At 39.5% G+C, this 27,042-nt stretch overlaps 7 protein-coding genes across 7 annotated transcripts; 3 read left to right on the top strand and 4 right to left on the bottom strand.

Moving 5' to 3' along the window:
• The first annotated feature begins 510 nt into the window (after positions 1–510).
• Positions 511–3,461, top strand: dhrs1 (dehydrogenase/reductase (SDR family) member 1). The gene is made up of 9 exons (XM_072440349.1): positions 511–695; positions 2,002–2,145; positions 2,227–2,306; positions 2,390–2,522; positions 2,598–2,729; positions 2,808–2,877; positions 2,955–3,035; positions 3,114–3,309; positions 3,356–3,461. Exons 1-8 carry the CDS (start codon positions 552–554, stop codon positions 3,248–3,250), a joined length of 921 nt encoding a protein of 306 aa, XP_072296450.1. The 5' UTR covers positions 511–551; the 3' UTR covers positions 3,251–3,309; positions 3,356–3,461.
• A 1,040-nt stretch (positions 3,462–4,501) lies between these two features.
• On the top strand, positions 4,502–7,818 carry homeza (homeobox and leucine zipper encoding a). The gene is made up of 3 exons (XM_072441005.1): positions 4,502–4,874; positions 5,550–5,612; positions 5,872–7,818. Exon 3 carries the CDS (start codon positions 5,899–5,901, stop codon positions 7,795–7,797), a length of 1,899 nt encoding a protein of 632 aa, XP_072297106.1. The 5' UTR covers positions 4,502–4,874; positions 5,550–5,612; positions 5,872–5,898; the 3' UTR covers positions 7,798–7,818.
• Positions 7,819–8,335: 517 nt separating this feature from the next.
• Positions 8,336–11,409, bottom strand: LOC140355691 (E3 ubiquitin-protein ligase RNF212B-like). Its single transcript, XM_072440348.1, has 13 exons — positions 11,337–11,409; positions 11,036–11,144; positions 10,906–10,958; positions 10,760–10,834; positions 10,586–10,692; positions 9,272–9,374; positions 9,168–9,196; positions 9,057–9,097; positions 8,957–8,981; positions 8,837–8,891; positions 8,588–8,645; positions 8,496–8,526; positions 8,336–8,420 (listed from the first exon to the last, which is right to left on the bottom strand). The coding sequence occupies exons 2-13, from the start codon at positions 11,133–11,135 to the stop codon at positions 8,351–8,353; spliced, it is 747 nt and encodes a 248-aa protein (XP_072296449.1). The 5' UTR covers positions 11,136–11,144; positions 11,337–11,409; the 3' UTR covers positions 8,336–8,350.
• Positions 11,410–11,951: 542 nt separating this feature from the next.
• LOC140355690 (zona pellucida sperm-binding protein 3-like) lies at positions 11,952–13,583 on the bottom strand. The gene is made up of 9 exons (XM_072440347.1): positions 13,479–13,583; positions 13,236–13,402; positions 13,049–13,152; positions 12,880–12,968; positions 12,601–12,781; positions 12,415–12,520; positions 12,271–12,356; positions 12,101–12,192; positions 11,952–12,034 (listed from the first exon to the last, which is right to left on the bottom strand). The coding sequence occupies exons 1-9, from the start codon at positions 13,540–13,542 to the stop codon at positions 11,973–11,975; spliced, it is 951 nt and encodes a 316-aa protein (XP_072296448.1). The 5' UTR covers positions 13,543–13,583; the 3' UTR covers positions 11,952–11,972.
• A 1,033-nt stretch (positions 13,584–14,616) lies between these two features.
• On the bottom strand, positions 14,617–16,645 carry LOC140355819 (zona pellucida sperm-binding protein 3-like). Its single transcript, XM_072440463.1, has 9 exons — positions 16,616–16,645; positions 16,206–16,415; positions 16,026–16,129; positions 15,833–15,924; positions 15,576–15,756; positions 15,393–15,498; positions 15,246–15,334; positions 14,800–14,891; positions 14,617–14,726 (listed from the first exon to the last, which is right to left on the bottom strand). The coding sequence occupies exons 1-9, from the start codon at positions 16,643–16,645 to the stop codon at positions 14,617–14,619; spliced, it is 1,014 nt and encodes a 337-aa protein (XP_072296564.1).
• A 398-nt stretch (positions 16,646–17,043) lies between these two features.
• Positions 17,044–17,900, top strand: nedd8l (NEDD8 ubiquitin like modifier, like). Its single transcript, XM_072441003.1, has 4 exons — positions 17,044–17,234; positions 17,465–17,512; positions 17,584–17,666; positions 17,731–17,900. The coding sequence occupies exons 1-4, from the start codon at positions 17,217–17,219 to the stop codon at positions 17,846–17,848; spliced, it is 267 nt and encodes an 88-aa protein (XP_072297104.1). The 5' UTR covers positions 17,044–17,216; the 3' UTR covers positions 17,849–17,900.
• Positions 17,901–17,983: 83 nt separating this feature from the next.
• ap1g2 (adaptor related protein complex 1 subunit gamma 2) lies at positions 17,984–26,304 on the bottom strand. The gene is made up of 22 exons (XM_072441002.1): positions 26,149–26,304; positions 25,231–25,432; positions 24,747–24,871; positions 23,329–23,470; positions 23,163–23,259; positions 23,022–23,098; positions 22,833–22,928; positions 22,664–22,744; positions 22,484–22,582; positions 22,305–22,360; positions 21,827–21,940; positions 21,607–21,747; positions 21,266–21,320; positions 20,958–21,080; positions 20,761–20,850; positions 20,529–20,656; positions 20,326–20,430; positions 20,109–20,253; positions 19,883–20,030; positions 19,163–19,314; positions 18,993–19,091; positions 17,984–18,913 (listed from the first exon to the last, which is right to left on the bottom strand). The coding sequence occupies exons 2-22, from the start codon at positions 25,429–25,431 to the stop codon at positions 18,818–18,820; spliced, it is 2,370 nt and encodes a 789-aa protein (XP_072297103.1). The 5' UTR covers position 25,432; positions 26,149–26,304; the 3' UTR covers positions 17,984–18,817.
• Positions 26,305–27,042: the final 738 nt, after the last annotated feature.

Below are 27,042 nucleotides of genomic sequence, written 5' to 3'. Positions count from 1 at the left end.
TAATCAATTTGCCTCCAGGCTGTTTCTCTGCCCCTCGGCTTCAGCTGCCCACGTTCACCGACAATCCAGGCGGAGATATTAGCTATTTAAACAAGCCTGTGATAAAAGCTCATGTTGGCCGAAACATAAACAAACCCCATCATTTGCGGCACCGTTGGACATCTTGTGAAAATTCTCGCTTTTTCTCGCGAGAATTCATAATGAAAACACGTAGCTGTCGCTTGACTGACCAGAGGACTGGCATTCGGTAAGACTAGTCACTGTCACAGTCGCAGAGATATTTGCAGGTAAGACTGTTTCCTTGTTACCTTTATAACAACATAGTTACATTGGACTAGTCGTACGTTTGAGAAGCAAAGGCATGTTAAAACGTAATTTGTTCTAAATCTGAATTAGTAACGGGACAACTTTTATCCAACTTATATAGTCCATGCCTACATTTTGGTTGATTGTGTTTAATTCAACCTTGTTGTGGTTGTTGTTCTTGTTGTTGTTTTTTAGCACTTTGCATCACCAATATGAATGTTTTTTTTCTTGGATGAGACTCCAACATGTCCCTGTCCAGTTGGGTGTGTGTGGTGACTGGAGCTTCCAGAGGCATCGGCAAAGGCATAGCCCTACAGCTCTCAGAGGCAGGAGCCACTGTCTACATAACCGGCCGCTGCGAGAAGACGCTGCATGAAAGCGCCGCTCAGGTAAAAGTCCTTCTGCTTGCGCAATATATTAAAGGTAAAGGGCATGAGTCTGTTAGGTTACGGGATTACATCAGAGTTGTAAACTGGACTGCCCCATAGCCCTGTAAGAACAGAGTGACCCATGAAATACTTAAAAGAAAATCCAGATTTTTAAAAATCTATATTTATAGTTTATTGCTCTTTTAAACAGAATGTAAAACGAAATGCATGTATGTTTTTTGTTTGTATTATGATTGCACATTCCATGAAATGTATTAACACCTTTTACATTTGACCTGCAATTAAGAACGGCTGCTTTTTCGGAATACGTGGGTTTCGATTGGTCCAGACTAGGTTTTGACTGGTCTGCACTCAGATCGAATGTTTCAAGACAGGCCAGGTCTGGGTTTGGACTGTTGTTCACTGGGTTTGGGCCAGTCAAGAGTGGGTTTCAGCAGGTTTTGTTTGGGTTCTGATTAGTACAGAGTCTTGACTTGTCTGCTCTGGGTTCAGACTGGTCTGGGCAGACTCTACACTGGTTCAGACTGGTGCAGCCTGAGTATGGACTCATCTAGGCCAGGTTTAGACTGGTTTTGGAGTGGCATAGTATGGGTTTGGATAGGTCTAAACTGGGTTTTGGTCTGCACTAGGCTGGGTTAGGACTAGTTTCAACTTGAATTGCCTCAGACCGATTTGGTTTGGACTGGTATAAATTGGCCCGGAGTCGTCTACAGTTTCGAGTGGTTCTAAATAAATTTGGGATGATCCTGGGGAGGTACAGGACATTGTCGGTAGTACCTTATTTTAGCCATCTATAAAACTGATTTTTGTGTACCTAAGCGTTCTCAATACATAACATTTGATTCAGTATTTCTGAAACTGATTTGCCCAAATACTGTATTGCAGTGCAAAAATATGCCGAAGACAAGTATCAAATTGTAAAGTTTTTATATGGAGATGCTAAAGGTCTCAGAAAAGTATGTATCGGATATGATACGCGGCCTTTTAGAATCAAGTTTTCAATCATTTATAAGCCTAATTGTTATAATTATACGATGTTCTTCTTATAAAAGACAGTTTTGTGTTAACCTATCACAGTGCAGGGGTGCAAGTTTGAAATCAACATTACACAATATATTTTTTAACATACTATTTAAAATCTATATTAAGCCTTTACCATTTATGTTTTTATGTAAATTCAAAACAAAAAAAATACATATTTGTTTGAATAGATGGCAAATTATTATTGGGGGGGCCTTTTGGATGTTGGGGTTGAAAGAGTGAGAAGTTTGGCCTAACCTATTTTATGTTTTTGTTTTTTTTTAAGATTAAAGAAAGAGGTGGCAACTGCGTCCCAGTTAAATGCGACTCTACAAATGACAAAGATATTGAAGAACTCTTTGAACGAATTAAACGTGAACAACAAGGCCGACTGGACATTCTGGTTAATAATGCCTACGCAGGAGTGCAGGTAGATAAGAATGATTATGTCTCAATAGAACATGGACCTATGTTATCAAACCTAATTTGAATCCATTATATGTTTTACTAGGCTATTTTTGATAATATGGGAAAGAAGTTTTGGGAAATTGATCCAAGTATGTGGGATGCAATCAATAACACAGGTCTCAGGTGAGCCCACAGCTAATGAATGTAATGTTGGTTATTTATCCTTGTGCTTATGTTCACTATTCATACACGTGTTTCTGTTACAGAGGCCACTATATCTTCTCTGTCTTTGCCTCACGTTTAATGGTGGCTCAAGGGCATGGTTTGATTGTCACCATTTCCTCTTTTGGTGGTTTACGCTATTTGTTTAATGTTCCTTATGGAGTCGGTAAAGCAGCGGTAGGTTTATTCAATTTAGTTGCTTTTACAGTTATAATAAATCAATTAGTCATTTTTTTTGTGGTTTCTTAAAAGTGTGACAGACTGGCAGTTGACATGGCCTTTGAACTCAGAAATCGTGGAGTTGTTTCTGTGAGCCTTTGGCCAGGAGCAGTGCAAACAGAACTGATCTCACAGTTTGTAATGGAAGAAAAGATTGATCCAAAGGTTGTCAATTAGCAAAAAACTGAAATGTATTCACCTAAAAAGTGTCTCACTAACAGTAACCTGTTTTTGGACACATAGATGACAGACGTTTTTGTCAATGGAGAAACTACTGAGATGAGCGGCAAGTGTATTGTCAACTTGGCAAAAGGTATAGTGAATAATATCCTGTCACATTCTTCCTATGTTTAATGTCATTAATAAAAAAAAAAATTTTCTCCACAAAAGATAAAAATCAGATGTCTCTGACTGGCAAAATTCTGATGACTTCCTCCCTTTCACGACTATATGGGATCCAAGATATTGATGGTAATATTAATTCATCATATATATTATTTTATATATATTTATATTATTACTTTTTCTATTTCTACCTCCTTATTTCAGGGCGCAGTGTGTTGGATTACACCTCCCTAAAATTCCACCTGGGACGGACTCCTTACCTCTCATGGCTCTCATATGTGGTTCCATCTTTCATAAGACTGCCACGTTTTGTGTTTGCTTTGAACAACAATTACTTTTGAGCATTATTTATCATTCCAGTGCATTCATGTAAGAGTCTACACTACAACAATATAGGACTGTTTTTAGTGTTAATATGTCATACTATTTCTAATCAACGAATGAAGTTATGAAGTTATGAAGTTTTGCTTATGAAGGATCTACAATTGTAGCACGCTATGTACTGTAATTCTCAATTTTTGCTGTATGTGTTTTAAAATGACTAATGTAGCTTCACTTTATATAAACAGTTGAAACAATCACAATGTTTGAAGAGTTGTAAATTAATTTTGTTAGGCCATCTTAAATTTAGGAGAACTGTTCCTGGCCAATCTGCTCCTGTGGTATCCTCGAACCATCGTCCATCTCGCCTTATATTTTATATTCTGTAGATGCAAGTCAAGGTGGGTGACCCAGGACACAAGGTCAGAATGTGCTGGTCACTGCCAACCTTCTCTGTTCCCATGTTTGTTAGACGTCTCTCTTTTAAACGGTCAGTGTTTGTTGGAGAATTTTGATAAAAGGGTTGATATTCTTACATTTTGGCTAAATTGTATTCAATATTTTTTTTATTATGGTTAGATCTTTGATTTTAGGTTATGGTAAAATGCCAGGACAGTGTCACGATGCTAAGGTACGGTAAGTTTATATGCTAGTGATTTATGACCTTGTTATAGAGTTAAGATTAGGTCCTGGTTTTGAGATTCAGGGTGAGGGTGCTGGATTTACTATATTTACTTTCAGAAATATATTTTTAAATAAATAGGAACATAGAGTTTAAAAAAAATGCATGTGTGTATGTATTATTTATCCTATATGTAATAATATAATGTGTATCCTAGAGCTGTGAAAACAAGCCCAGCTACGCTGTTTGCGGGCCAAACCTGGTCATTTGACCCTAAGGGAGAGCTTCTTTTTTTAAGGAGTAGGCTATCTATTTCATTTTTGCACTAAATCGATAGCGGATAGTTGGAAGGCTAACCAGTCACGCCGTGCTGATTAACCTTTTACATATGCAATTAAAAATGACTAAATGCTAAAATAACCTATTCGGTCACGTTTGAGCCTGGCATTTGGGCCATAAAAGAAAACACGTTTTTGCACCGCTCAGGAGAATTCCCAGTGTCGTTATTGTCCCATGTTTTTGCGGGCTCAGAGGCCTTTTTCAGGAGGCGGGCTCCCAGTGGAGAGAAGCACGTTACAGACACCTCCATGGACCAATCCGCGGCCTGCTCCTCCAGACGGACACACCCACAGAGTCGAGTCATTTGGATTTTTTGGGTTTCCTCGTCGTCAGCCCCGCCTCGCCACGATCTGACCGGACGGGAGGGTGCTTGAGTTAAAGAACAAAAGCAACGGCGGACCGACCGAAGTGTCCAAACTATTGTCATAAACTGAGCGGGTGCAAGTCCTTCGGGGTGTTTGTGCGTTTTGTGACAGGAAACCATTACTCAACTCTTGGGGAAGGCGACCAACTTGTATGTTTGTTCCTCAAACATAATCCGCAGGCCAGGGTCAAACATACGGTCAGGCGGTATTGTTTCCGTCGTGTTGCTGGAAAAACGTCGCATCCGAGAGCTGAATATGGAGTAGCTTTGGTACTTTTTGTATCATTCTGGCTTTCGACCAAGACCGAGGTCTGTCTGGGTAAGTTTATTTTTACTTTACAGCTCTCTGTGTAGCTCTGTCGGGGCCGGAGTGCGCCTGTGCAGAGACGCGTTTACATGGTACGCCATAGGTTTACCAGCTTTGTTTCTTATTACAGCAGTTTAATGTTTGTTTATTTACTTGTGTTGCTTCACCCCGTTGAATTGGACTGCAGCGTTTGCTTATAGCAATAACACTGCGCCACGTTCATCAAAAAGTTAGCCTAGAAGAGCCTCTCTTGTCGTAAAGTTTTCACCTCTTTTCTCGTCGTTAGAAACACCCGCTCAGCTTATGCCAGGCTTCGACTTATTTCTCTTGGGTAGTTGTTTAGAAGCCCTTAAGATACAAATTATTCTTGCTATTTTGTAGCTTGACCAAAATATTGGTGTTTTTCTGATCCTTGAATTTGACTCCCAGGTGTGGGTTTCTCTTGATTACCTAACTAAAATGTGTCCAAAAAGAAACTCTACAAATGTTAAACCTGATCATTTCAATTATTGACAATAACCATTACAACAGAAATCAGCATTTTAACCTTTTTTTTTTTTTTTTTTAAATCAAATAACACCTGTTGCAGAGCCATGCTTTTATTCCATGCACTATTATACAGAGCCTAATTAGCATTTGAATAAGAAAACCTGCATAACCTACATTTTTCTTTGCTTTGTATTGCAGAATCTGGACATACTGATTTTGGACTGAAGTATTGGAGGTCCAAATACGCCGATCAGAGAAAGGGTGAGAAACTTAATTGCAATGCGTTTCCAACATTTTCACGCCCACACCCTTTACCACCAATCCCCCACTCTCGCACAACAAAAGTCAGTCACAACACTGGGGGAGGGGAACCCGGGATACCAGGAGTTTTGTTGGGATTCACAATCGTGGGTAGAGTGACATGTTTCTCATCCGCATGGGCAAAAAACTTCAGATCAGACACATGTACTTATCTACAGTAAGTTAAAACCAAAGACGCTAAACCATTTCTTTCTTCTAGGTCAAGGGACAACCACCGATAACCTAGATGGAAATCTACAATAAAATAAACAGCAATGGTGCACAGCCAGTGAATCTGAAATCCCCTTTGAAAGTCAAGGGGATGAGGTGTATCATTGAAGGAAATGACAAGGCAAAGTCTGATTCTCGTTATAAATGTGGTACCGTGGAAAATGGTATGGCCAGTTTCACCACTAATACTAATTCAGCAGTGTGTCTGCCACTTGTGTCCGAAGGATTAAAGTTGGTTTGGACACAGTCTGATCAGACCAGTGAACTTGACTCTATTCCAGAACTGGTTCAGGCCTTTAATTTATTTCCATACCCGTCATCACGTGAGGTTAACCTTCTTGCCAAGGTTTGTGTCCTGCCACTGGATAAAGTGAAAGTGTGGTTCATGGTACAAAGAATTAAATATGGCATCAGTTGGTCTTCTGAGGAAATTGAAGAGACGCGCAGAAAGCTGTCTGTACCTGAACTTTACAACGATTCTTCTGAAACACCGGGGAAAGAGCAAGAGATAAGCAACAAGGGGAAGAATTGCACTGACACTGTGGTTGATGGAAAAGTGGAGGAGTCATTAGTGGCTAACCCAAAAAAGAGATCAAGATGCGAGTCACCAGATTCCTATAAATCGGCAAAACCTTCTGCTCCTTGTTTCAGCTCCAGTCTTCCACCTCCACAAGATTCATATTATTATCATCCACCAGAAGATAAGCAAGAACCACAGTCAGAACCCACCCTCAGCATTTCAGAGACGCATTCTCAACAAAATCGTCACAGCCGTTATAGGAAATCTAAGTCTCAGCTGGCATCTCTCCGCAAGAGCTTTCTACGAGAGAATTGGCCATCAGAGGGTGAACTAAGACGCCTGCAGGAGGAAACTGGGCTGACTCGTAATGACATACGTAAATGGTTCAGCGACAGTCGCTACCAGCTTAGAGTTGGCCGAGGGACTTTGGCAGCTGCTCAGGGCTTTTCCCACAACTCTGCTGCTAGTTTGGCTAGTTTGAAACCAGACACAATGGATCAATCCCTTCCATTAGTGTCTAAAAAGCATAATGAGCCAAATGGTGCCAGTGTTGATGAGGAACCTCAAAACAATGGCATGGGAAATTCAGAATTCTTTCAGAATTTTTTGTCTAATAGCTTGGAAGCTTTTAGGGACAAAACAGATGATGAGTCGGAAGAGCTTTCAAGAGATAGTGAAGACGATATCAAAGAGGAACAAGAACAACCATTGCAACTCACCAAACAATGCAAGGCTGAGACAGATGTCTTATGGGAACCAAGCAATTTAAAAATCTCTTCCAAATCTCCTCCCCCTGGCAGCCCAACGCCGTCATTCTCGCCAGTCAAACGACCCTCAAACAGCATTACCACATCAAAGAAGTCGGTCCACTCAACTAAAGCCAGCCCCTCACAAACACTTTTGAATGCCTCGATGGCCTCTACGTCCTCCAGCCTCACCCCTGCTGGGCGACCACGCAAGACTAAAGAACAGCTGGACGCGTTGAAGCAATACTTTTTACGCTGTCAGTGGCCCAAAGGTGAAGACTACACTGAGCTGGTGAAACTCACAGCTTTACCTCGTGCCGACATTATTCAGTGGTTTGGGGATACCCGATATGCGGTTAAAAATGGCCAGCTACGCTGGGTAAAGGGAGTAAGAGACCAATTCTTGGCTGAACTTAGTGCCCAGCAGAATGTTGTAAATAATGTTTCATCGCCTCGGATCGGGGCTGGCCATAAACAAAAATCTGCATTCCCCGATATCCAGCCTTTGGTAACTTATTACCATACAACAGGCTTACTACAAGAAAAAGACCTTGACTCACTTTGCAAGAAGTCAAAAATGAGCTACCAGCAAGTCCGGGACTGGTTTGCAGCTCAGGATTCACCAGACCAAACTGTTGCTATGGAATAGACACAACAATTAACAAAAATACCCCACTGTTAAGTCTTACCCCCCAGATACTTGATATTGTAATATATTTTACTGTCAAAACTGTTCTCTTTTTCATGTAAATAGGATATTTTCTTACACTGGTTCACTATATTTTTAGTACTACAGTTGTTTCTATGATGTAGCAAAATGACTTTAATCTTGCACTTTGAGAGCCTGCTGCTAATTATCTATTGAGAAGAATAACTTAAAAAAACATCAAGCATAGTACTGATTCCTGTGCATTTGTTACACTGCTGTAGTTTCAATGGTATTGTTTTTGTTTGTTGTCATTTTGTGCAGTAAATATTCAGTCATTTGAAAAACTTATACAACTGTATTTTTTATTGGTTAAAATGACAGGTTAGATAACTGTTAACCATTAACGTTCTTGTTCAAAGCTAATGACACTGGTGAAGAAAAAAATATACAATATCAACAAGACAACAATTGCCTCAAAACATGGCAAACAACTTGAATTCAAAAAGACATTAATAATTTATGTAATGTAATTTGTAATCATGGCTTCATATTATCAGCGTCTTGGTGATTGTACTGATAATCCACTTAAAAACTGAAAAACCTGAGGCGTCTGACTGTGAGCTCTGAAAAAGTCCCAGCATTAGACTTAAAGCACTCAAATTAATTAAATGTCTGTTTTAAAAGACAAATTGATTCACCTTATAGGGGTGCTGAAAGAGGTTGGAGTTCCTGTAAGAAACATGATATTCAAAACAGAATTATAAATGAATAAATGTCAATGTCCTCTTACTGTGTCCATGGTCCTGAAGAGAGCTGTGGCTGGAGATGGAGGTCGTGGATCCAGGAGTCTGACATAAAAGTACATTCAAATTAAAACCAATTGTGTCAATTCATCTGCTGAATTCACAAACTACACATTTTCACACAAAACAGCTGGAAACTGAATATTTACAAGACATGATTTGAACTCCACTTTATAGTCACAAATAAATGGTGCATGGGCTATCAGGGTGTGCATGTCGGAGTATATGGCACTTACCATGATGCCTACACCTCTCTCTCTGGCCCATCCCTGTGATTCTGAACTTATTTGACTGAGAAAGAAGAAATCAAACTAAGAAATAAAACACCATAATACATCTTAAGAAGGTTAAAGTACCTCATAGTTCTTAACCGAGGAGTCACTAAGCAAAAGAAACATGAAGAAAAATAAAGATCAGCCACAAGTCCAAATACTGTTTAACTTTATAGAAGTTTACCTGGGGATGTGACGGCCACAGGAAGTGACATCCTTTGATTGCTGCAAATAAGAATGACAACAGTCAAACAAGGTTTCCTAAAACACACGTCTTAGAAGTTAATTTTCTCACCCATCTTTTGGAAACTGTCCAGGGGACACCTACAGTCCAGGAATACATGATACATTTGGGATTTTTTAGGACACTTCTCTTATTTTACATTCATAGTAATATACCCTTCTCTGTGAAAGTGGCTTTTTCAGCTCTGCCGTTTCCCTTTGCAATTCAGAAAGTTGCTTTTTCAGGACAGCATTTTCTCTTTTCAGGTCAGTAAGTTGTCTGTTAAAAAAGAGGTTAACTTCATAAATGTTGATTTATACAACAAAAGAAAACACCTTCCCTCCCCATCTGGGACCAGGTCGTGGAGGCAGCCGTCTGAGCTGGAAGGTCCAGGCCACGTCTCAATTCTCTGTCCTAGCCAGGGTTGTCAAAATCAGACACTAAAACTAACTATAATCAAAACTGGATTTTCAGTGGAGCTAGTATCAATAATTTAAAAAAAAGGGCCTTGAACTATACAAAATGTGTGCTTTTCTGAACAGTTTTAGAATGTTCTTGAGCTTTGCCAGAACTAGTATAAGCTCACATAGAAACATAGTTATATAGTATTTTGTGTTGAAAATGTATTATTGTGGGATCGAAATCTGTATCAAGAATCAAGTCTATTCCTAAGTATAGAATAGAGTTTCCTTTCTCAGTCGCCTCAATTCTTCAGCTGTCAATCCAATGTGCCAAATTAAGTGGTGTTCCAAAGCTCAGAGGAGGAAATGAGCGGTTCAGAAGGCAGACATAAGATATAATATGTATTTTCCTCACATTGAGGATTTTATGTTGTTGCAACATAAAGTACAGGAACAGCAGCAAAGGATCAGGGATGTTGAACACGATTCGTAATCTTTGATGTGATGTTAAAACAATTAAAATTATGTTCTGATGGTCTGACTTTAATTTCATATTCCTGGAATAATAATATATAAATAGAAACTAGTAGAGTAGAGTAACAAGTAGAGTCCTTAAAACGCTCAATTTGTTCATAGCAGAGCAGCCCTGAGGAAAGACTGTCCCACTTGATCATCAGCTCGTGTTTCGTTCTGCCTCGTTCCTCAACTCTCTCCTCGCCTCTGAGGTTGACATTTTCTCAACCATTTTATGCAGAAGAAATCAGGATTTGAGGACAGGAGGGGAGGAAAAAGAAATGAGACGGTGCCCCGAACTTCCCAGCTGCAGGACCACTGACCAGCTCTTCCAGGGGGGGATTGTGTTCAAAGTCAAGCCGAGAGACGTAGGCCCTTTCCCAAACCGTGTCTACACCCCCACCCTATGCACTAGCCACTTGATATAGCGTGACAGCTCTCCCTGCTGGATGGAGGGGCTGTTGCTGAGGGATTTTGAAGACACTCACACACTCGTTTCCTTCACATGTTGGAGCGAGAGGAAGGGTACAGGGAGAGCGAGTAGACAACAATTTTAACAAACACTGGAGACATCACCTGTAGCAGTGCTCAGTCACTTCCTTCAGGCGAATCTCTAGTTCAGCAGCTTTGTGTTTGTAGTGTGCCGTTACCCTCTCCATTTGAGTCCTCTGAAAACTTGCTATCTGAATACAAAATATAGGGATTAACTTTATTTTTTTTATGAATTAGAAGACTGATTAAAGGACCAACCTGTGATATGTGCTCTTGGCGAGATTGGATGAGCTTTAAAGGATCCTTGAAAAATACTTTTTCCTGTGGCTTCATCTAAACAGTTGTACCATGCATATTAATTTGGCAAATGTTCAATTAGCAACAAATATTCAATAAAAATGTACCTCATCTTTAATGGATAGAAAACTACACATGGACCTACATACACCACATTGTTCTTTGTGAGAAGACAAAACTGTCATGTTAAAGGTTAAACACAAAGCGTATTTGGGATTAATAAGAAAGGTTTCTTACTGGAGGTAATACATTTTTCACAGCATATGTGACCACAGCTGGAAACCGCATAGTTTAATGCTGTTCTTGTAAAACACATGTTGCAGTGAAACCAGTCCATTTTGTGTCCCTATAATAGATTGGTCATGTCTTACAGCGTTAAAACTATTGTAAAGATAACTGTATATTAAACTATTTACCAACAATAAGCTTAGTTAGCATTTAGCAAGCTCTGAAACCAACAATATCTGACCTTTAGTCAACTAGTAATCAAAACACAAGCAGGTAGCACTGTACATAAAATAATTTCAGGTTCCGTTACCTGTCGTGTAATCTACTTTTGAAGTTATTTACGGTTTCTTCTGGGATTTTGAGAAGACGTGAGCTCAGGTACGTGCGCACCAGCGTGTGTACGCTCTGGGCGCGCGCGTCTGAGCACAGAGCTGTGATTGGCCGCAAGCGCAGATGAGGCTTTATGCATTTCAGCTACAGAATCAGAATACACAGAACACTGTCAAAGTTAACGTGCACTTAATTTCCCCATTTGGGACAACAAAGGAATGTTTTAAAAATATACACACTGTTTCCAATAAATGTTTACTCCGTCTTCAGCTTGTTAACTAGCTACCCCATCAAGACATAATTAAAATGGCCTTTTCTCTGTCACTCTCCTGGGTCAGGGCTCCTTTCAGACCATTGAAAACATTTAATACATAAGACTGTTATAAAACCTTCAAACATGGCATTTTGCAATCGTTGGCTGGATTTTTCCCCGTTGGAACTATTTATTCTTCAGTCATGGTGCTGTTCAGTTTCAGCTATACATTTTAGTAAGCAAACTGGGGAAGAAAAAAAAAAAAAAGTAAAGCTTTTCAGTTTTTATAAAAAATTTTTATTGCAGGAGCAGAAACAGCCTTGGTCGATAGTAGATCAAGTTGTAAATAGGAATAAAGACTTGTTAAACGCGGTCAGTAATTGTGATTGGTCCAAGCAGTGCTTCATGAACCATTTCACGATCTCCTGCAAAACGTGGAATTAAAAGTTGAAAAGTTAAGCAGAAATGAAATTGCAGGTAATTTTAACTACCTAAGCGAGTGCTCCTCGTCCTTCTTGCATTGCAACTTGATTCGCAGCAGTCACAGAGATTGCTGTACGAGGGGTTGTCTGCCAGTTCCCAGCTACAGTAAGATTAGGAAAGACCTGTGTAACATCATATTACCCGCTCATTGCCAAGTCTGATAGTGCCAAATAGTTACCCATGGCCCTGAACATAGTTGCAGGCCTTTTTTGTGGTACCAAGTACAGTGGGATCCCATGCTACAAGTGTGCAGTGAAGATATACCTGTCCAACAGAACAGCAAAATCAGTTTAGCCACAGAATAGATACTTCGTAGAGTTACCTGTTCCCCAGTTGAAAACTTGAAGGCTTGGAGTAATCCGTTGATTTCTGATGACTTTTGGCGTGGCAGAAATCTTGAGCGTGAGACTTTACTGTCCACAAGACATCTGCAAATATTTAAGTAATTTTCCTGTTAAAGCAGTTGGTATATTGGCAAGTACTGGTAATATATCAGGCATAACAGTACCCCTTATTGGTTATTATTGTGTATTTTTCATGATTTGGCAATAGTTGTGGTGAGGTGGAAGCAACACATTCCTCTACAAAGAGCTGCAATGGTTGATGGGATGCCTGCTGCACACTTGCCCTAAATGGAATGAGAGCACCCAAAGGAAAAGTGGCAGACTCAGCTGGCCCTGTAAAGTCACCTGAAAAAGGGCATAATGGAATACATTTAAATCAGTTACCTCCATTTGGTTTAGATAGTTGATGTTAGACCAAAACTTCATTTAAAAAAAACACCTACTGTTCATTACTTCAAAGTGGAAAACCAGTTCACCTTCACCATATGTACTAAAAACTGGATTATAGATCATAGGATACCAGTTTTTTGGCCTACACAAAAGATGAAGGGTTATGCATGAATTCATTGCAACTGCACATCTTTACATTCATTTGCTTGAAACAGTTCATACCTTTCATATACACATGTAACTGACTGATCAAAGGGAACAAATTGAGATTCCGGTGATGGCACATAAGTTAGATTATTGCTGTACAGCATACTATCTCCAGTGACCTAAGAATGGAAATAGTATCGTTGCCCGTTAAATTATATATATGTATTTTTTTTTTAAAGTTTCTAACATACCAACTACCCACCATTCGCCTGAATTTACACTCATCCAGCGCCACTCTAAAAACAGCCTGAGTTGCTGTTACACTGGTGGGAAGACAGTTCCCCAAACGATACAGCGAAGTATCAACTTGTGGTCTGGTCTCTGTCCATACCAGAGAAACAGAATCTGGCTGGCAGTCCAGTTTCATGTCTTTAAAGTAAACAGAATTTGGTTATGATATGCTACATTTACAATCCAAAAGATGAAATTGTTGACTTACTGTTACCTGCTTTCACTGACACAAGAGTGCCAAAAGCTACAAACACGGCAAACTGACAAAAGAAAGCCATCGTGACCAGACAAACGTCGACAGCTCCACTGCTGCTTCTACTGCTGCAGAATGTACTCAAGCACAGCTACTTCACCTGTGTCTGCCCCCACACCCAGCTGCAGGACCACTGACTGATTACAGCTCATACTGACTCATTATATCATGGGTGGGCAATTATTTCCCCCCCGAGGGTCATATTCGAATCCAGGCAAGTAACGGAGGCCCGGCCTGCGATCGTTGGAGTGAAAAATAAAAATAAAAAAAAATCAAATAAAATATCACTTTTCTGTCAAATATAGGCTATTTAATCTATTATTTAATTAATTTCACGTCATATTTATTAAGGATACAAGTGCAGACTGATGCCTAAGGGCAAAAAAGGAAAGAAAAAATTAAATATATATATGTATTTCGAAATATTACTTGGCATGTTTGGCGGGCTGGATTATAAAGACAACCGGGCCACATGCCCACCCCTACATTATATCTTGCACAGATACTAAATATGTATTTATTCATCCTGAAAAGTAGGCAATGTTGCAAAGGCAAACTGATCAACACTAATGTTTAGCACATTCTCCTCTTCCCAAAATGAGACAAAACAGATATGATTGCTGTTATTGCTTGAGCCAATGCTCAAGGCTGGTTATGTGCACACTCAAAATAGTATTTGATTTTTGGTTACAATGTTCATCTGATTCTTCTATCATGGTATCTCTGATTGCTCATGTAAAATTTTGTGGCCCAGACATCAGATAATCACATTTCAAACATTAACTGGCAATTTTTATTTGATACAATGAGTTGACATGCCTTTAAACCAAAGACTCTTTGGCAAAGAGGAGCTCTAGAGTCATACTAAAATGTCTCTCCATTTGGAGTCCAAGGAATAGGCTAAATACCAATTTTGATACCACAGCAATATTAAAAGCGAAAACACTTTCCACAATAATTATAGTACTGGTAGTAATCTGGGTGACATGATAATTTATGAGGAATAATGCAAGTATATTGGTGATTTGTCAGTCAACATTTAATATTATAGTACATTCATTAAGATAATAGGTTGAGGTTCTATAGTTTGAAGATTCTTTTATTCAACTGTAGAGATGGATCCAGTCTTTTCGTCCCTCGCTTCTTGGTCCATTTGAGCGACAATAACTACTGGTCCAAGGACAGAGCGGAAACTGAGACCTTCAGATTCTGAAACAAGATACAAAAATGATAAAGGGCAAAAGGAAGGACCGCATAAAGGAATCAGTAAGCTCTAAATTACCAATATCAGCGTTTCTCCTGGATCTCGTCTTGCAGTTTGAAGCACAACAACTACAAATTGAACTTTTATCGGGGTCGTCTAATAGCTCCCAGCTAGAAAATGAAACATTAGTGACTATATGATACATGTATACAAAAATATTTACAGCTAAAGTAAAATCACACACAGTAGAGTGGGCTTTCATGTAACAATTTCTGGAGCCTAGATGATTCATGTTCACTTCCTATATTTCGTATTAAGGTGACAACTAAAAGCTAATTATTCTGAGTTCAAACTGCAGTGTTTGATGAACTCCACCCGTCACTCCCACAGGACGTGACAGACTGGGAAAACATGTCCACATTAAACAGAAAAATCACTTAATGATATCAAAATTACATATCGTCACCGATCAGATCAGGATTTCACTTTCTTAGTCACAGTTACCACACTCAATGCAGCCGTACCGTTGGCTCTGTTTAGAATAATAGCAGGCCTTCTTCGTCTCATGCAAAAGTTCTGGGTCCCAAGCAACCAATTTACAATGTATGTACACCTGCATGCAAACAAAAAGTTAATTTATTGACAATTTGCAAAATATATCTCAGTTACACCTCTTGTCCAAGTCCAAATCTGAACGCCTGAAGATACAAGACGATTGATGATGGCCGATATCGAGGAAGGAAGACAGAGTTTCCCCATTGACTTTCCACAAGACACCTAAAGGAGGTTTGCAAAATGTCAAGAATGAACAATGCAAAAGTTTTTCAAAAAATGAATACGTAAAACTGGCCCACCCTTTATTTGTAATGAGGGGGTACACTTGGCTGTCAGGATAAAGCGTGGGAGTTGTTGCTGCTATACACTCCTCCATAAGTAGAAGCAAAGGCTGATGGGACTTTTGATCCACTGATGCCCATATTGGCATGAATGAGCCTAAGGGGATGATATTACTTTCTGCAATACCGGTTAGTTCAGCTGCAAGAAGATACATTTTTTTTTTTTTTTTTTTTAAATAAAATATTTTTTTTTCCCTTTCTTACGGTGAGCTCACCATTAAGAAGTGCCATTTGGAAAACTAGGCCTCCACGAGCCTCAGAAGAACCTGCTCCAGGATTTAGGAACTGGGGAATCCAACTGTCAGATCTGAAATGTAAACATGGCAAACACCAGCATCATTTCATAAAACCTTCTCCAATAACAAAAAAGCATGGGATCAGATTACTTAAAATCAAGCGGAACTATACCTGTTAGTTACACACTTTATGGGAAACACAAAGGCTGCAGATTTGACTCTTGGTTGTGGCCTGAAGGTGAATTCATTTTCAAATATAATGTGCTTTCCTTTTATCTTGAAGAAAAATACAAGTTTAGTGGCAATGTTAGTTATAAGGCACTTAACCCCATTTTTTTTTTTTAAATATTACCTGCTTTCTAAATCTGCATTCAGCAAATGGATAATGAAAGCGCACTTCCCCTTCTCCAGTGGGCAAGACATCAAATTTAGATGATTGGCAATTCCCAAGAAACACGCGTGCTGCATATGGCACCAGATCAGAAGGGACTCTCCAGGTTATGATCACAGAGTTTTTTAAGCAGGATACTTTGATATCTGAAAACAGACAATTTGTGTTAGACTTCAGATATAAAGCACTGATTTCAATATGCAAAAAAAACCTTCTTGAGCCAATGTTGATGAAAAAAAAGTTAGTAAAACGGCTACATGAAGTAAAGACATCATGACTTCACACTTGAAAGAAGACACGTCCTGTCTCATTAGGCCAATGATCCGCATCTGTGTGTCTGCTGGCTCTTCCTTTTAATGGCAGGTCTCTACCACATCTGCGTCACACGAGTACAACTGCATGTTCAGGAAGTCATTCTAACTGGTTCATTTAAATGTGCATTTGAGTTAACCATACATCCATGTAGTGATGGGCAAAGTGAAGCCTCATGAAACAGCAACGCATTTGAACCAAACGTTTCGAGGCTTCGAAACACAGTTTGAAACACTTCTCCAGAGTGATTTTTGGTGGTATGTTTAGTACTACAACATCCACAGTGGTTCCAACCACATGATTTCCAATAAAATAACGTATTGATGCAACTGTGTTTCTAGAAAAATATATTTGATAAAAGCAAGATTTTTTTTTTTTTTACATTTAAGGTTTAATGCATTCAGGAACGAGAATATAATACATAAATAACTCAATTTCAACAAAAGACAGATAATTCTGAGGGAATTATATTTTGAACCATCCTTTCATCCTTTCCTAAAACCCACTTTAATCTCGTTAGCGGAACTTTAGTTTGACGGCTTTTCCCCGGGACTATTGTTTGAGCTGTACAGGAAGTGAGACCAACCGGCCAGAACAGAACATTCACTGTTTGTTATCACACAATTATCCGCTTTTACAGGGATAAAGACTTCATTCAATATGTTAATTAAAGTTAAGGTAAGCAGTTGTTTTTCTTGAATCAGGCATGTCTTTAGTTATCGTGTTGAGATGCTGCTTACAATAATATGCTTGCTAACGATGGTCGAGCGAATAGACTATTACTGCATATTGTGAAATTCTTGGTATGCCTCATTAAAGCTTTTAGCTAATGTTTTGACAACCTATGGTTTCGTAAAAGCTTACTTCTTGTATTGATACATTATTGATGATTATGATTGTTTTTTCAGACTCTCACTGGAAAGGAAATTGAGATCGACATAGAGCCAACAGATAAGGTCAAAACGTTTAATTGCATATCTTATTTTACTGCAAGTAGTAAAATATATTTTGTATTTTTTGAATTTAGGTGGAACGAATTAAAGAAAGGGTGGAGGAAAAGGAGGGAATCCCACCTCAGCAACAAAGACTTATTTACAGTGGAAAGCAGATGTAAGCATTACAATAGTATCAGCTTCAGCTTACTGCTTTTATTAATCACAGTGTTTGTCTTTAGGAACGATGAAAAGACAGCAGCAGACTATAAGATACAAGGTGGCTCAGTGCTCCATCTTGTGTTGGCATTGAGAGGAGGAGTGTACAGGCCTTGCTTATCCCTCATGTTTATGTCCTGAGTGACTGTCTTTTCTGGCCCTGCCATGGGGCCTGTGCGTCACGAGTCATTTTGCAACAAATATCTGGAAATGATGCACTCCTGGTCAAAAATCTTAAAACCATCTACAAAAATTGGCACACATTCTTTATAAATGTTTTTGTAAACCACACCTACATTCTTAGTTTGAAATGATCATGCATGAAGGCAACACACAGAACAAATCTGAGAACTGCTTTTGCTTGTGAATGGATGCTTGAGTTGGAAACAGCGTTTTTCATTAAGTTTATACAAGTTTAAAACCAACACGTTGAAATCAAAACTTGAATAGTTTATTAGAAAACGGCTGTTATACACTAGTAATACATTACCCCTCGTGTCACACAAGTATGTAGAATGGACAGATTATTTTAGAGCTATGTGGGTGAATTCTGTGAATAATAAAAATGGAACATTCTGAACTTTGATGTTTCTTTACTCAAACAGAAAGGTTTTTCATCTGGTCATAGGCCACATAAAATACTTAATATTTACATTTATTGAAAGAACATTTAAAACATTTCTACTAGGTTGTAAACTATAATCGAGGTAATAAAGAAACCCTTCATAGTAATTAATTTGCTTCATAAAATTCAGTTGTCAGAACAGAATTCTACTTGAAAGGCACAAGAAAATTAAAACTAGATTTTTGAAAAGTAACTTTCATAGCAAAATCCCAACTTCCCCAAGCGTTACAATAGTAAACAGTGATTGATCCTATTGACTGAGTGGCCATTTAGTATAAATACAAGTGTTTTTTTCTATAAATATTGTCTTGTTTCATGTTGTAAAAATTAAAAGTAAAAATTATTTTCAGGTCACAAAAGATAAACAGACTTTAGAGCTTCAGAGCTTTTTTGCAGGAGTGGAACAGCAGCCTGTATTCTATAAGACTTTACAAATACAGTTTCATCAAGGTTGAAGTGTTTCCGGTGCGCCATGTTGGGTCTGACTACCTGCATTCAGGTAAAGAGTCAACCTGGACCGTATCCTGGAAAGCAACTCCTTGGCTTGTAAAGGACACACGTATCCTCATCTTCAGGTTCACCTGAAAAAAAATCCAAATATTTTTATCTTTTTTAACACGATAAAAGAAATACAACATTTACGGCAACATTTCATTTTACCTTGTTAGGATTGTTCAGTACCACCACTTGTGTGACCTTAGCTGTGCCACCAGCAGGAAGGCAGTCGCCACTGGGTGCCTTCATAAGTAACTGTACACTCTAAAAACAGAGTTTGTGAGTAAATGAAAATATGTTAAGTGAATGTGGTGCCTTGTGGGTAGGGGACAAACCTTGGGCACTGCCGCCTGAAGAGTGAAAGTGGTGATGTCCGAGTCCGTGGAGTTGGAGGCTGTCAGAGTGACAGTGAGGTTTGTTTCTGACTGTTTTTCACAACTTAGAGTCAAAGTTATACCATTCTTCTCATACACTGGTAATGCAGTTACTATAAGAAACAAAAAACATATAAGTACTAATGTATTTGTAATATTTCGTGAAATGCTAGACTAAAACCATTCCAAATTAAAATGCTTTCAACCTTTACTTATATACAAGTCAATTAAAGCTTAAAAATCACTATATATACTGATGCTTCAAATATATGACATTCATTCATTTTCTACTACTTGTTCCCGTTTGGGGTCGCGGATGACTGGAGCCTATCCCAGTGACTTTGGGCCTTGGGCGGGGCACACCCTGGACAGTGGCCAACTTGTCGCAGGGTCAATACAGAGACATAGACACACAGAAAACAATTCACTTTCACATTCATTCACTAGGGCCAATTTAGAGTTGCCAATTTTGCCTAACACAAATATAAGCTTCATTAGACAGGAAAGGAACGGGTGAAATGGTGAATGAGAGAGAGGGGAAGACGTGTAAATCGTCGAAGTCGGAATTCAAACTCACGACACTGCATGTGCTATGACTTAACCACTCGCCCACTGGGCAGCACGACAATTCAAGTTTTCAATGATGTGTTGAATGACTGGCGAACATTTGTGTTTTAAGACCTGGTGTTGGTGACATGAGTTCTAAACCCCCCAGTAGATCCAGTAAGTCTCCCCCTGGACTGCTGGAGGTGTTGGAGGAGTGAACAGGTGGAGAACTTGGCTTCACAGTTTCGTTAGGGCCACCCAACAAATCCAAGAGGTCATTAATCTGAGGACATACAATATAATGTACAAACAATAGTACATGTACTTTTATCGTTACATAAAACAAATATAATCTACACACTTGACTGGCAGCGGGTTGAGTTGGTGGTGGATCCGGAAGGACTTTTATAGACTGAGCTTCTTTGACAAGCTCTCCTGTTGAATCTCCATTAATCTGACCTGTTGAGTTTTTCTCAATTAAGGGCATCCTCTCCAACACTGCTGCCCTGTACGGCGAGTAAAGTTTTGTCTCTAAACATTCAATAAATCATAGGTAATGATCCAACTGTGTTTCATACCTCATGTGGTCATATTTTTTGAACAATGCATTATATTCAACTGCTCTCTGCTGGAGCTCCAAATCTATACAGCTGCCATAGATACTGACAATGCTTCTGATTCGACTGGCAAAAATAAAGCAGAACAACACAATTTAAAGATTTTTAGAGGGTACGTGTAAAAAATATTTGATATGCAGGTAAATGTAGCGATTAGTTCTTACTCTACGTTCTCTGTGATGCGTGTACTGAGCTTCATTGTGGCTGTAAGGGCAAAACCTCTTGTGGCAGGAGATGACATGTGGGACTGTAGAACGGTTTCCAGAGCATCTAGGATGTCATTTTCATTTACCTTTATCAAAGCATAAAACCAGTGAGGCAAGACATTTGACATTTGGCAATTCGGCAATCAAATTTAGAAATAAAGTTGAAAATTAAATTAAACTAAAATTATACCTGCATTGGCTCAATCTCTTCACAGTCTCCTTTTAGTAGAAGGTCACCATACTCTCCTATGCACCAGCAAGCCACCTGGACCAGGGATTGCTGTTAACAAACAAAAGAGAGAAAAAACACAATGTAAAAATGAGTCCTAAAACCAATAATTCATTCATCAATAAAACCAATAGTTTCCCATTGTAAAACTTACAGACCTGAGAGATGTCCTGAAGCAGAGCTCTGTACAGTTTGTGCACAGTGTAACAGTGCAGTTCTGATGCTGTAGTGATGAGCTGGATCAGGTTTGGGACGGTTTCATCTCTTACATCGCCCCCTGCCTGTATGAGTGGGTATTACAAATAAAATCTCAACATCATATTATTGTTATAGACCCTTTGGGTGCATACATCTCGTACACACATTAAAACAACAGAACAGATTCTTTAAAACAAATGTACACATTAAAACACAATAACAAGTAAGACTATCTAGCAAAACATATAATTATAATTTGTGCATTTACCGTGGTAAGGACATGCAGAATGGTGTCAATGTGCCACCGCTGAGAAGGTGAATATCTGGCAAACAAGAAAACCTTATTTGTGGTTTAAATCTTTAGTGGTCAAAATGGTTACATAAAGCCATAGAAAGCGTGTACAGAAAAACTATAAAAAAAAAGAAAAGGCTGTTGTGCCAACAGTGACAGGAAGAGACATCATTCAGAGTGGAGGTAGCCAAAGACATACTCTTATAGGCTGTGGAAACAGTGGTAGTGTGTGCATTCATGTTCACTGTTGCACATAAAGTTCATTTATTAAACTTGATTTGTTTGGAGGGTCATCATTTTAAGCCATTATTCCTTACCTTTCAGCTGCGGTGAAAATGCCACTTGCTGCTTGAGACTTGAGCTCAAGTGGACAGGTGGAAAGGAAGTTGAGGAGCTCCTTCATCATAGAGCGAATGTTGGAGGCAGAAACCAGGGCCAAAGAGAGATCAAGTGCTCGACTAGAAATGAACATAAACGAACACTGCATCAACCTGTCAAGTAGCTGTGTGGTGCCAGAAAACTAGAGAAAACATTTACCGTTTGACAGAGGCATCAGGGTCTTTTAGGCAGTCCACTATGGTTCCCCTGTGACGTTGGACAGCAATATGATCTGTCCCAACGATCTTCTGAAGAGATGTCATAGCTATATACCTAAGCACACCCAATCAATACATTATACTTGAATACATTTGTTTTAACATGCTGGGAATACCCCAATGTAATTAATATTGACACAAAGTCCCTGAAGTAAATGACTTCTAGTGAATAGTAGTAGTGGAGATGTTATGTTTTAAGTCAAACCAGTCAAACGGACGCAACTGCAGCTAAACCAGACTGGCCAGTTCAGTCACAATGCTCCAAAGGAAATGTGAAATGTCCCATAATGAATATGTAAAACAAAGTTATGACTTTTGGTAGAGGTTTCCCTTGACATTTCAGTTTGACAAAACGAATTATACAGTTGTGAATTTGTCTTACGGTGGGTTTTTATTGTGAAGCGAAAACTAAAACTTACCGTATATTTCTGTCATTGTTAAGTAGAAATCTTCCAAGTATATTAACAGCTAGAACCTGGGGAGATAACAAATAAGTATCATTAAAGGCAGGGTATGCAGTCTGCACTATATAAATAAATGGTTAACAGAAGCTCAAATTCTATATATCCTCCATTTAGAATATATACAACTTTCTCACCCTCAGGCCACTCTCTGACTTTATATCCAGTACAGTGAGAACAGTCTCATACAAAACAGCATTGCCAGCAGTCTTTGTGCTATCTGTATTGGTCGCCACCTGAAAGCAAGTTAAATCCTTCACATATTCGCTTTTTCATGGCCTTGAACCAGTTAACCGGTTGGTAGAAAAGTGGTTTACCTGAGCTAGTAAATCGTTCATAGCATCACTGGCTACTTCGTTGTTGTGTCCTAAAATTCTTAGCAGTCTCAAGATACGGACCTGGCAATGAGGAAAGTACATTTGAATTTTAGCAAATATGTTCCATAAATTATACTAAAGCTGCTTTTTAAATTACCGACAGACTGACCTGTAAAAATGGGTCACTGATCCCTGCCACATCATGTTCTGGGGAATAACCTGAGAGCACCAGTCCCTTCATGATATGGACCAGCTCTGGCACCGACTGACAATAACAGAGTAAACATATTGACACATCAGACCCAATAGACTGTGATGAAACAAGTCAACATGATTGTAGGTGTATATAAATCTATACCTTTCTGAATCGCTCCAGTGTTTCTAGACTGCGTTCACATAGTTCTGTGATGAGCACCACAGTTCCATGCAGCACCCCTAAACAAAACACATTTTAGTGACTGTATATTTCAGGCCATGTACAAACAACGGGACATCTCACCATGATTCTTCTCAGATAGAAGGGAGCGAGCAGCAGGAGCAAAAAGTTCCCCAAGCTCATGAACCTTTCTTACAATATGAACTGCACAAAGTGCAGCCTGAAAACATAAGGGTATAAAGAGGTGAGATTTGCACTACTAATAGTTCATTTATAATGACAAATGTACCTTTTTCTTGATGTAGGAGTTTGAGGACCGAAGCAGTCTTTCAATCTCTGGTGCTAGATCTCTACACATCTCTGCTGAGCCCATACAGGCCAAAGTGCACAAGGCCAGAGACTGCACAAACTGGCTACTGTGGGAGAGATCACTGCAATACAAACACACGCAGCTCTCTAGCATTACTATACATTTCAAATTGACTTAATTGTGGTAGATGGATAAAATGTTCACTGTGTAACTTTTTTGGTCCACCACCTGCTTGTCTCCATAGAGATGTTCTTGCATGCTTTGGGTGGAATGTTCAACAGTATGGCTTTAAATGTATCTATCATTGAGAGAGTGGACTCATACAAGTACCTGGGTGTTCATCTGAACCACAAACTGGACTGGACTCACAACACAGACGCACTGTACAGGAAGAGCCAGAGTCGGCTCTACCTCCTGAGGAGACTCAGGTCTTTTGGAGTGACAGGGCCACTCCTGAAGACCTTCTACGACTCTGTGGTGGCATCAGCCCTCCTGTACGGTGTGGCCTGCTGGAGCAGCAGCATCACAGAGAGGGAGAGGAAGAGGCTGGACAAAGTCATCAAGAAGTCCAGCTTCGTCCTGGGCTGTGCTCTGGACTCGGTGCAGGAGGTGGGGGACAGAAGGGTCCTGGCTAGATTCACATCTATGCTTGACCATGAGTCTCACCCCTGCAGGACACTCTGTCCACTCTGGAGAGCAGGTTCAGTGAGAGACTGATCCACCCTCGCTGTGTGAAGGAGACGTTTCACAGGTCTTTCCTTCCTGCTGCTGTCAGACTTTATAACAAACACTGCTAGTCCTGAACACTCGCAATACTGACTTAACCATGTGCAATTCCGTCATATGTGCAATTACTGTCATGATTCATGTGCAATTACTGTGAAATTCATCTGCAATCCATGTGCCGTCGTGAAACATATTGATGTGCAATTACTGTCGTGATCACATGCAATGGTATTTATGTATTTATTTATTTTTATCTTTATTATTTTTTCTTATTTTTTTGGGGGGGGGGTTGTCTATGGGAGTTTTTGTTTATATGAGATATTTTACTGAAAGTGTTTTTTCAAACTTCCTATAAGTGATCTGTTCTTCTGTATCTACCTCTGTATCTACCTGCGTTGCACCAGTGAAATTTCCCCATGTGGGACAATAAAGGAATATCTTATCTTATCTTATCATGGAGCAGGCGACAGCACCAGATCTTTGGATGTCCTCGCTCAGAGAATGCATGAATGTGTGTTTTTGCATGTAACATTTGAATTAATACAAGATGCAATGCAATACTGTGAAACATTCAAGCCAAAGCAATAAAATCTACAGAGGCAAGCAGGATGCCGCTTCTCAACCTGATAAATTACATAGTGCACCTTTAAATATTTAGAGTATTATCCTACTTTTTAATGGAGTTGGTGATGAGGAGGCTAGCATCTTGCTTTTCATCCAGTAACATCATAGCTCCCAGGTATCCCACGCGTTTCTCACTGTAGCGAGGGCTGGCGATCATACGGACACATTCCATCTAGGAGCAAAAATCTTTTCAACATTTCAGGATAAGATTGATTAAAAGATGGTTGCAAAGACTTTTTCTTGCTTCTGGCTAGCAGGGTTTGAATCTGAGCTCAGTGACCTAGTTCCTATGTGCACACACATTAACACTATTCTAATGCAACAAAAGCATTGTAGTATTGGACAGTTATACAGTAGAGTGAGTGTACTAACATAATGACGTATCCTAAAGAAAGTTGCCAGGCTATATCAGCTACAAATATCATTTGTGAGCTTTTTTTTTAATTGCTAGTATTAAATGTGTGTCCATTGTCCTCACAGCTGCCCAATCGTCAAGCAAACCCATGACATGCATTAGCTAAATCCTCTCACCTGACCAAAGTGAGCCGGGTAGCCCAGCATGTGCACATAGAGGAGCTTGGCCAGATTGTGTGACCGTCCCTCATTGTCAGCCTGTCTGAACTGTGCCCGAATAGCAGCACACTCCCTCTGGATGACCCCCCGCTCCTCGCACTGTGTCCGGGCCGACCGGATGGCCCGAATCATCTCCTGCAGGGGGACTGATGGGGACATGCTGCAGTCGGTGTTTAATGTGGAATCAGGTATGGGAGGGAAAAGAACAATACATCAATAATGTCACTTTCAAATTGCACCTTTGACTGTGAATAGCTCTGTGAGCACTTTTAACTCTGGCCCTTTATTCTTCTATGCTTTCCATTTTGTAATATGTAACTGTCTTCTGTGTTTCCTGCCAAGGCACACGATACAAAAGAGTATCTTTGCTATAATGAAGCATATTTACACTGTGATTGCAGAAGTTCCTAACAATATATTATCCCTATGAAATAAATAAATAAACAATGGACAGGAAGGTATTTCACTTCCTGGGTGGTGGGTATGTTTAATGCAGTAGTAACAACACATCATAGTGTTACTGCTACATTAATAACTAAGCTACAAACATTTAAATGAAAGAATGAAGTTATAATTTTAAAACTCGAATTTGTTTGTGGTATGATTATGGTATATTATGAACATTGTATCATTTATGTGTACAAAAGTGTAGATGAGTGACAGTTGGTTACAAGCAAAAACAAAGGATGACCACATATTTGAGCAGGTCACACATCAGAGAGAGCAGCTAGCCCTGGCTGGACTGGGCTAACCTTGTAGATGCTGTCAAGCCCGCTCTGGGGGAGAGTGGCCTGCTGCTCATGAGCTAACATTCACTAGCAAAACAACGCCAAGGACATGGAACACTTTGTCAATCTTTTGTTAACGGCGACGTACCTCACAGCTGTGCAAACTCTGATCAGAGAGGAAAAGTGAACCCGCTTTTTTTACCGACTACCATCAGACACTCGGCAGTTCACTGTTGGCTGGGCAGAGTTTAGGATCAAACTCAACAACACGAGCAAGCGACTTCCGGGCGAAGCTTCAAAGTAAGACTCGCAAAGTTGATAGAAGTAAATAGATTTGAAAAAATAAAAAACACAGTAAGTCAAATTTAAAATACATTATTAGTGTTATCCTTGATAAAATACATAAACAAAGGCCTACTTCTGCAGTTATCTTCTACTGTAGTCACATGGATATTTTCAGTCGAGTTATGACCCAGCAGCGTGTTGTTCCATGGCTTTTTTATGACGTGGTAATTGTTTACCTCATTTCTATGGGCGTTTTGCACGTTGGTCAAACATGTCAAGCTTTTGCTATTCAGCTCTATAATCAGCTCTATAATTGTTCGTTAACCAGAGCATAGCATGCTTTTTTTTGGTATTTATTATGGAAGATGAATCTACTTGCCTTTCTTTGCAACGGTTCACTTCACAAAGAACACCTTTGTGTGCCATGGACCGTGGACCGTGACACTTCCGCAATATGATCCAGTAGCCCAGAGACTCCTCCTTATGCTAAACTTTTCCACCAGGTGGATGAAACATTTATGGGCTAGTGCTACCACCAGCAGTTTTACAGCTGCAGCGTTCACAGCACCACAGTTAAGTTCTTTTTTTCTACAGGTTGATTGAATAGCGTTTGAGCTTCAGATAAAGGCCTGTGGGCACATATTTAGGCGAGAATTTCAAAAATATCCTGATAAAAGATATGGCAAGAAGTTTAGAGACTAGTGCTGTATGAAGAAAGTAAGAATTTCCTTCCATCCATCCATCTTCTTCTGCTTAT

This window comes from Eucyclogobius newberryi, unplaced genomic scaffold (assembly GCF_026437365.1).
Source record: "Eucyclogobius newberryi isolate DKJ021-1_F unplaced genomic scaffold, fEucNew1.0.hap1 SCAF_12, whole genome shotgun sequence".
Lineage (NCBI taxonomy): Eukaryota > Metazoa > Chordata > Actinopteri > Gobiiformes > Gobiidae > Eucyclogobius > Eucyclogobius newberryi.
Note: the sequence above shows the minus strand (reverse complement) of the source record. Positions and strands in the feature narration are given on the sequence as shown.

Bases quoted from the DNA above. Each gene is read 5' to 3' on its own strand.
- dhrs1 (XM_072440349.1), top strand. From the start codon at position 552: ATGTCCCTGTCCAGTTGGGTGTGTGTGGTGACTGGAGCTTCCAGAGGC. The intron at 696-2,001 runs GTAAAAGTCCTT...TTTTTTTTTAAG, and splicing joins TGCATGAAAGCGCCGCTCAG to ATTAAAGAAAGAGGTGGCAA. The intron at 2,523-2,597 runs GTAGGTTTATTC...GTTTCTTAAAAG, and splicing joins ATGGAGTCGGTAAAGCAGCG to TGTGACAGACTGGCAGTTGA.
- homeza (XM_072441005.1), top strand. From the start codon at position 5,899: ATGGAAATCTACAATAAAATAAACAGCAATGGTGCACAGCCAGTGAAT.
- LOC140355691 (XM_072440348.1), bottom strand. From the start codon at position 11,135: ATGGACTGGTTTCACTGCAACATGTGTTTTACAAGAACAGCATTAAAC. The intron at 10,835-10,905 runs GTACATTTTTAT...ACAACTGTTTAG, and splicing joins TTCTATCCATTAAAGATGAG to ATGAAGCCACAGGAAAAAGT. The intron at 9,197-9,271 runs GTATATTACTAT...CCTGGACTGTAG, and splicing joins AGCCACTTTCACAGAGAAGG to GTGTCCCCTGGACAGTTTCC.
- LOC140355690 (XM_072440347.1), bottom strand. From the start codon at position 13,542: ATGGCTTTCTTTTGTCAGTTTGCCGTGTTTGTAGCTTTTGGCACTCTT. The intron at 13,153-13,235 runs GTGGGTAGTTGG...TTCCATTCTTAG, and splicing joins AGTGTAAATTCAGGCGAATG to GTCACTGGAGATAGTATGCT. The intron at 12,357-12,414 runs GTAACTCTACGA...TCTGTTGGACAG, and splicing joins AGTTTTCAACTGGGGAACAG to GTATATCTTCACTGCACACT.
- LOC140355819 (XM_072440463.1), bottom strand. From the start codon at position 16,645: ATGCAGTTGTACTCGTGTGACGCAGATGTG. The intron at 15,499-15,575 runs GTGGGCCAGTTT...AACCTCCTTTAG, and splicing joins CCCCTCATTACAAATAAAGG to GTGTCTTGTGGAAAGTCAAT. The intron at 15,335-15,392 runs GTGTAACTGAGA...GTTTGCATGCAG, and splicing joins GATTTGGACTTGGACAAGAG to GTGTACATACATTGTAAATT.
- nedd8l (XM_072441003.1), top strand. The intron at 17,513-17,583 runs GTCAAAACGTTT...TTTTGAATTTAG, and splicing joins ACATAGAGCCAACAGATAAG to GTGGAACGAATTAAAGAAAG. The intron at 17,667-17,730 runs GTAAGCATTACA...GTTTGTCTTTAG, and splicing joins ATTTACAGTGGAAAGCAGAT to GAACGATGAAAAGACAGCAG.
- ap1g2 (XM_072441002.1), bottom strand. From the start codon at position 25,431: ATGTCCCCATCAGTCCCCCTGCAGGAGATGATTCGGGCCATCCGGTCG. The intron at 24,872-25,230 runs GTGAGAGGATTT...TTTTGCTCCTAG, and splicing joins ACCCGGCTCACTTTGGTCAG to ATGGAATGTGTCCGTATGAT. The intron at 20,031-20,108 runs GTGTGTAGATTA...GTATGTCCTCAG, and splicing joins CTCAACCCGCTGCCAGTCAA to ATTAATGACCTCTTGGATTT.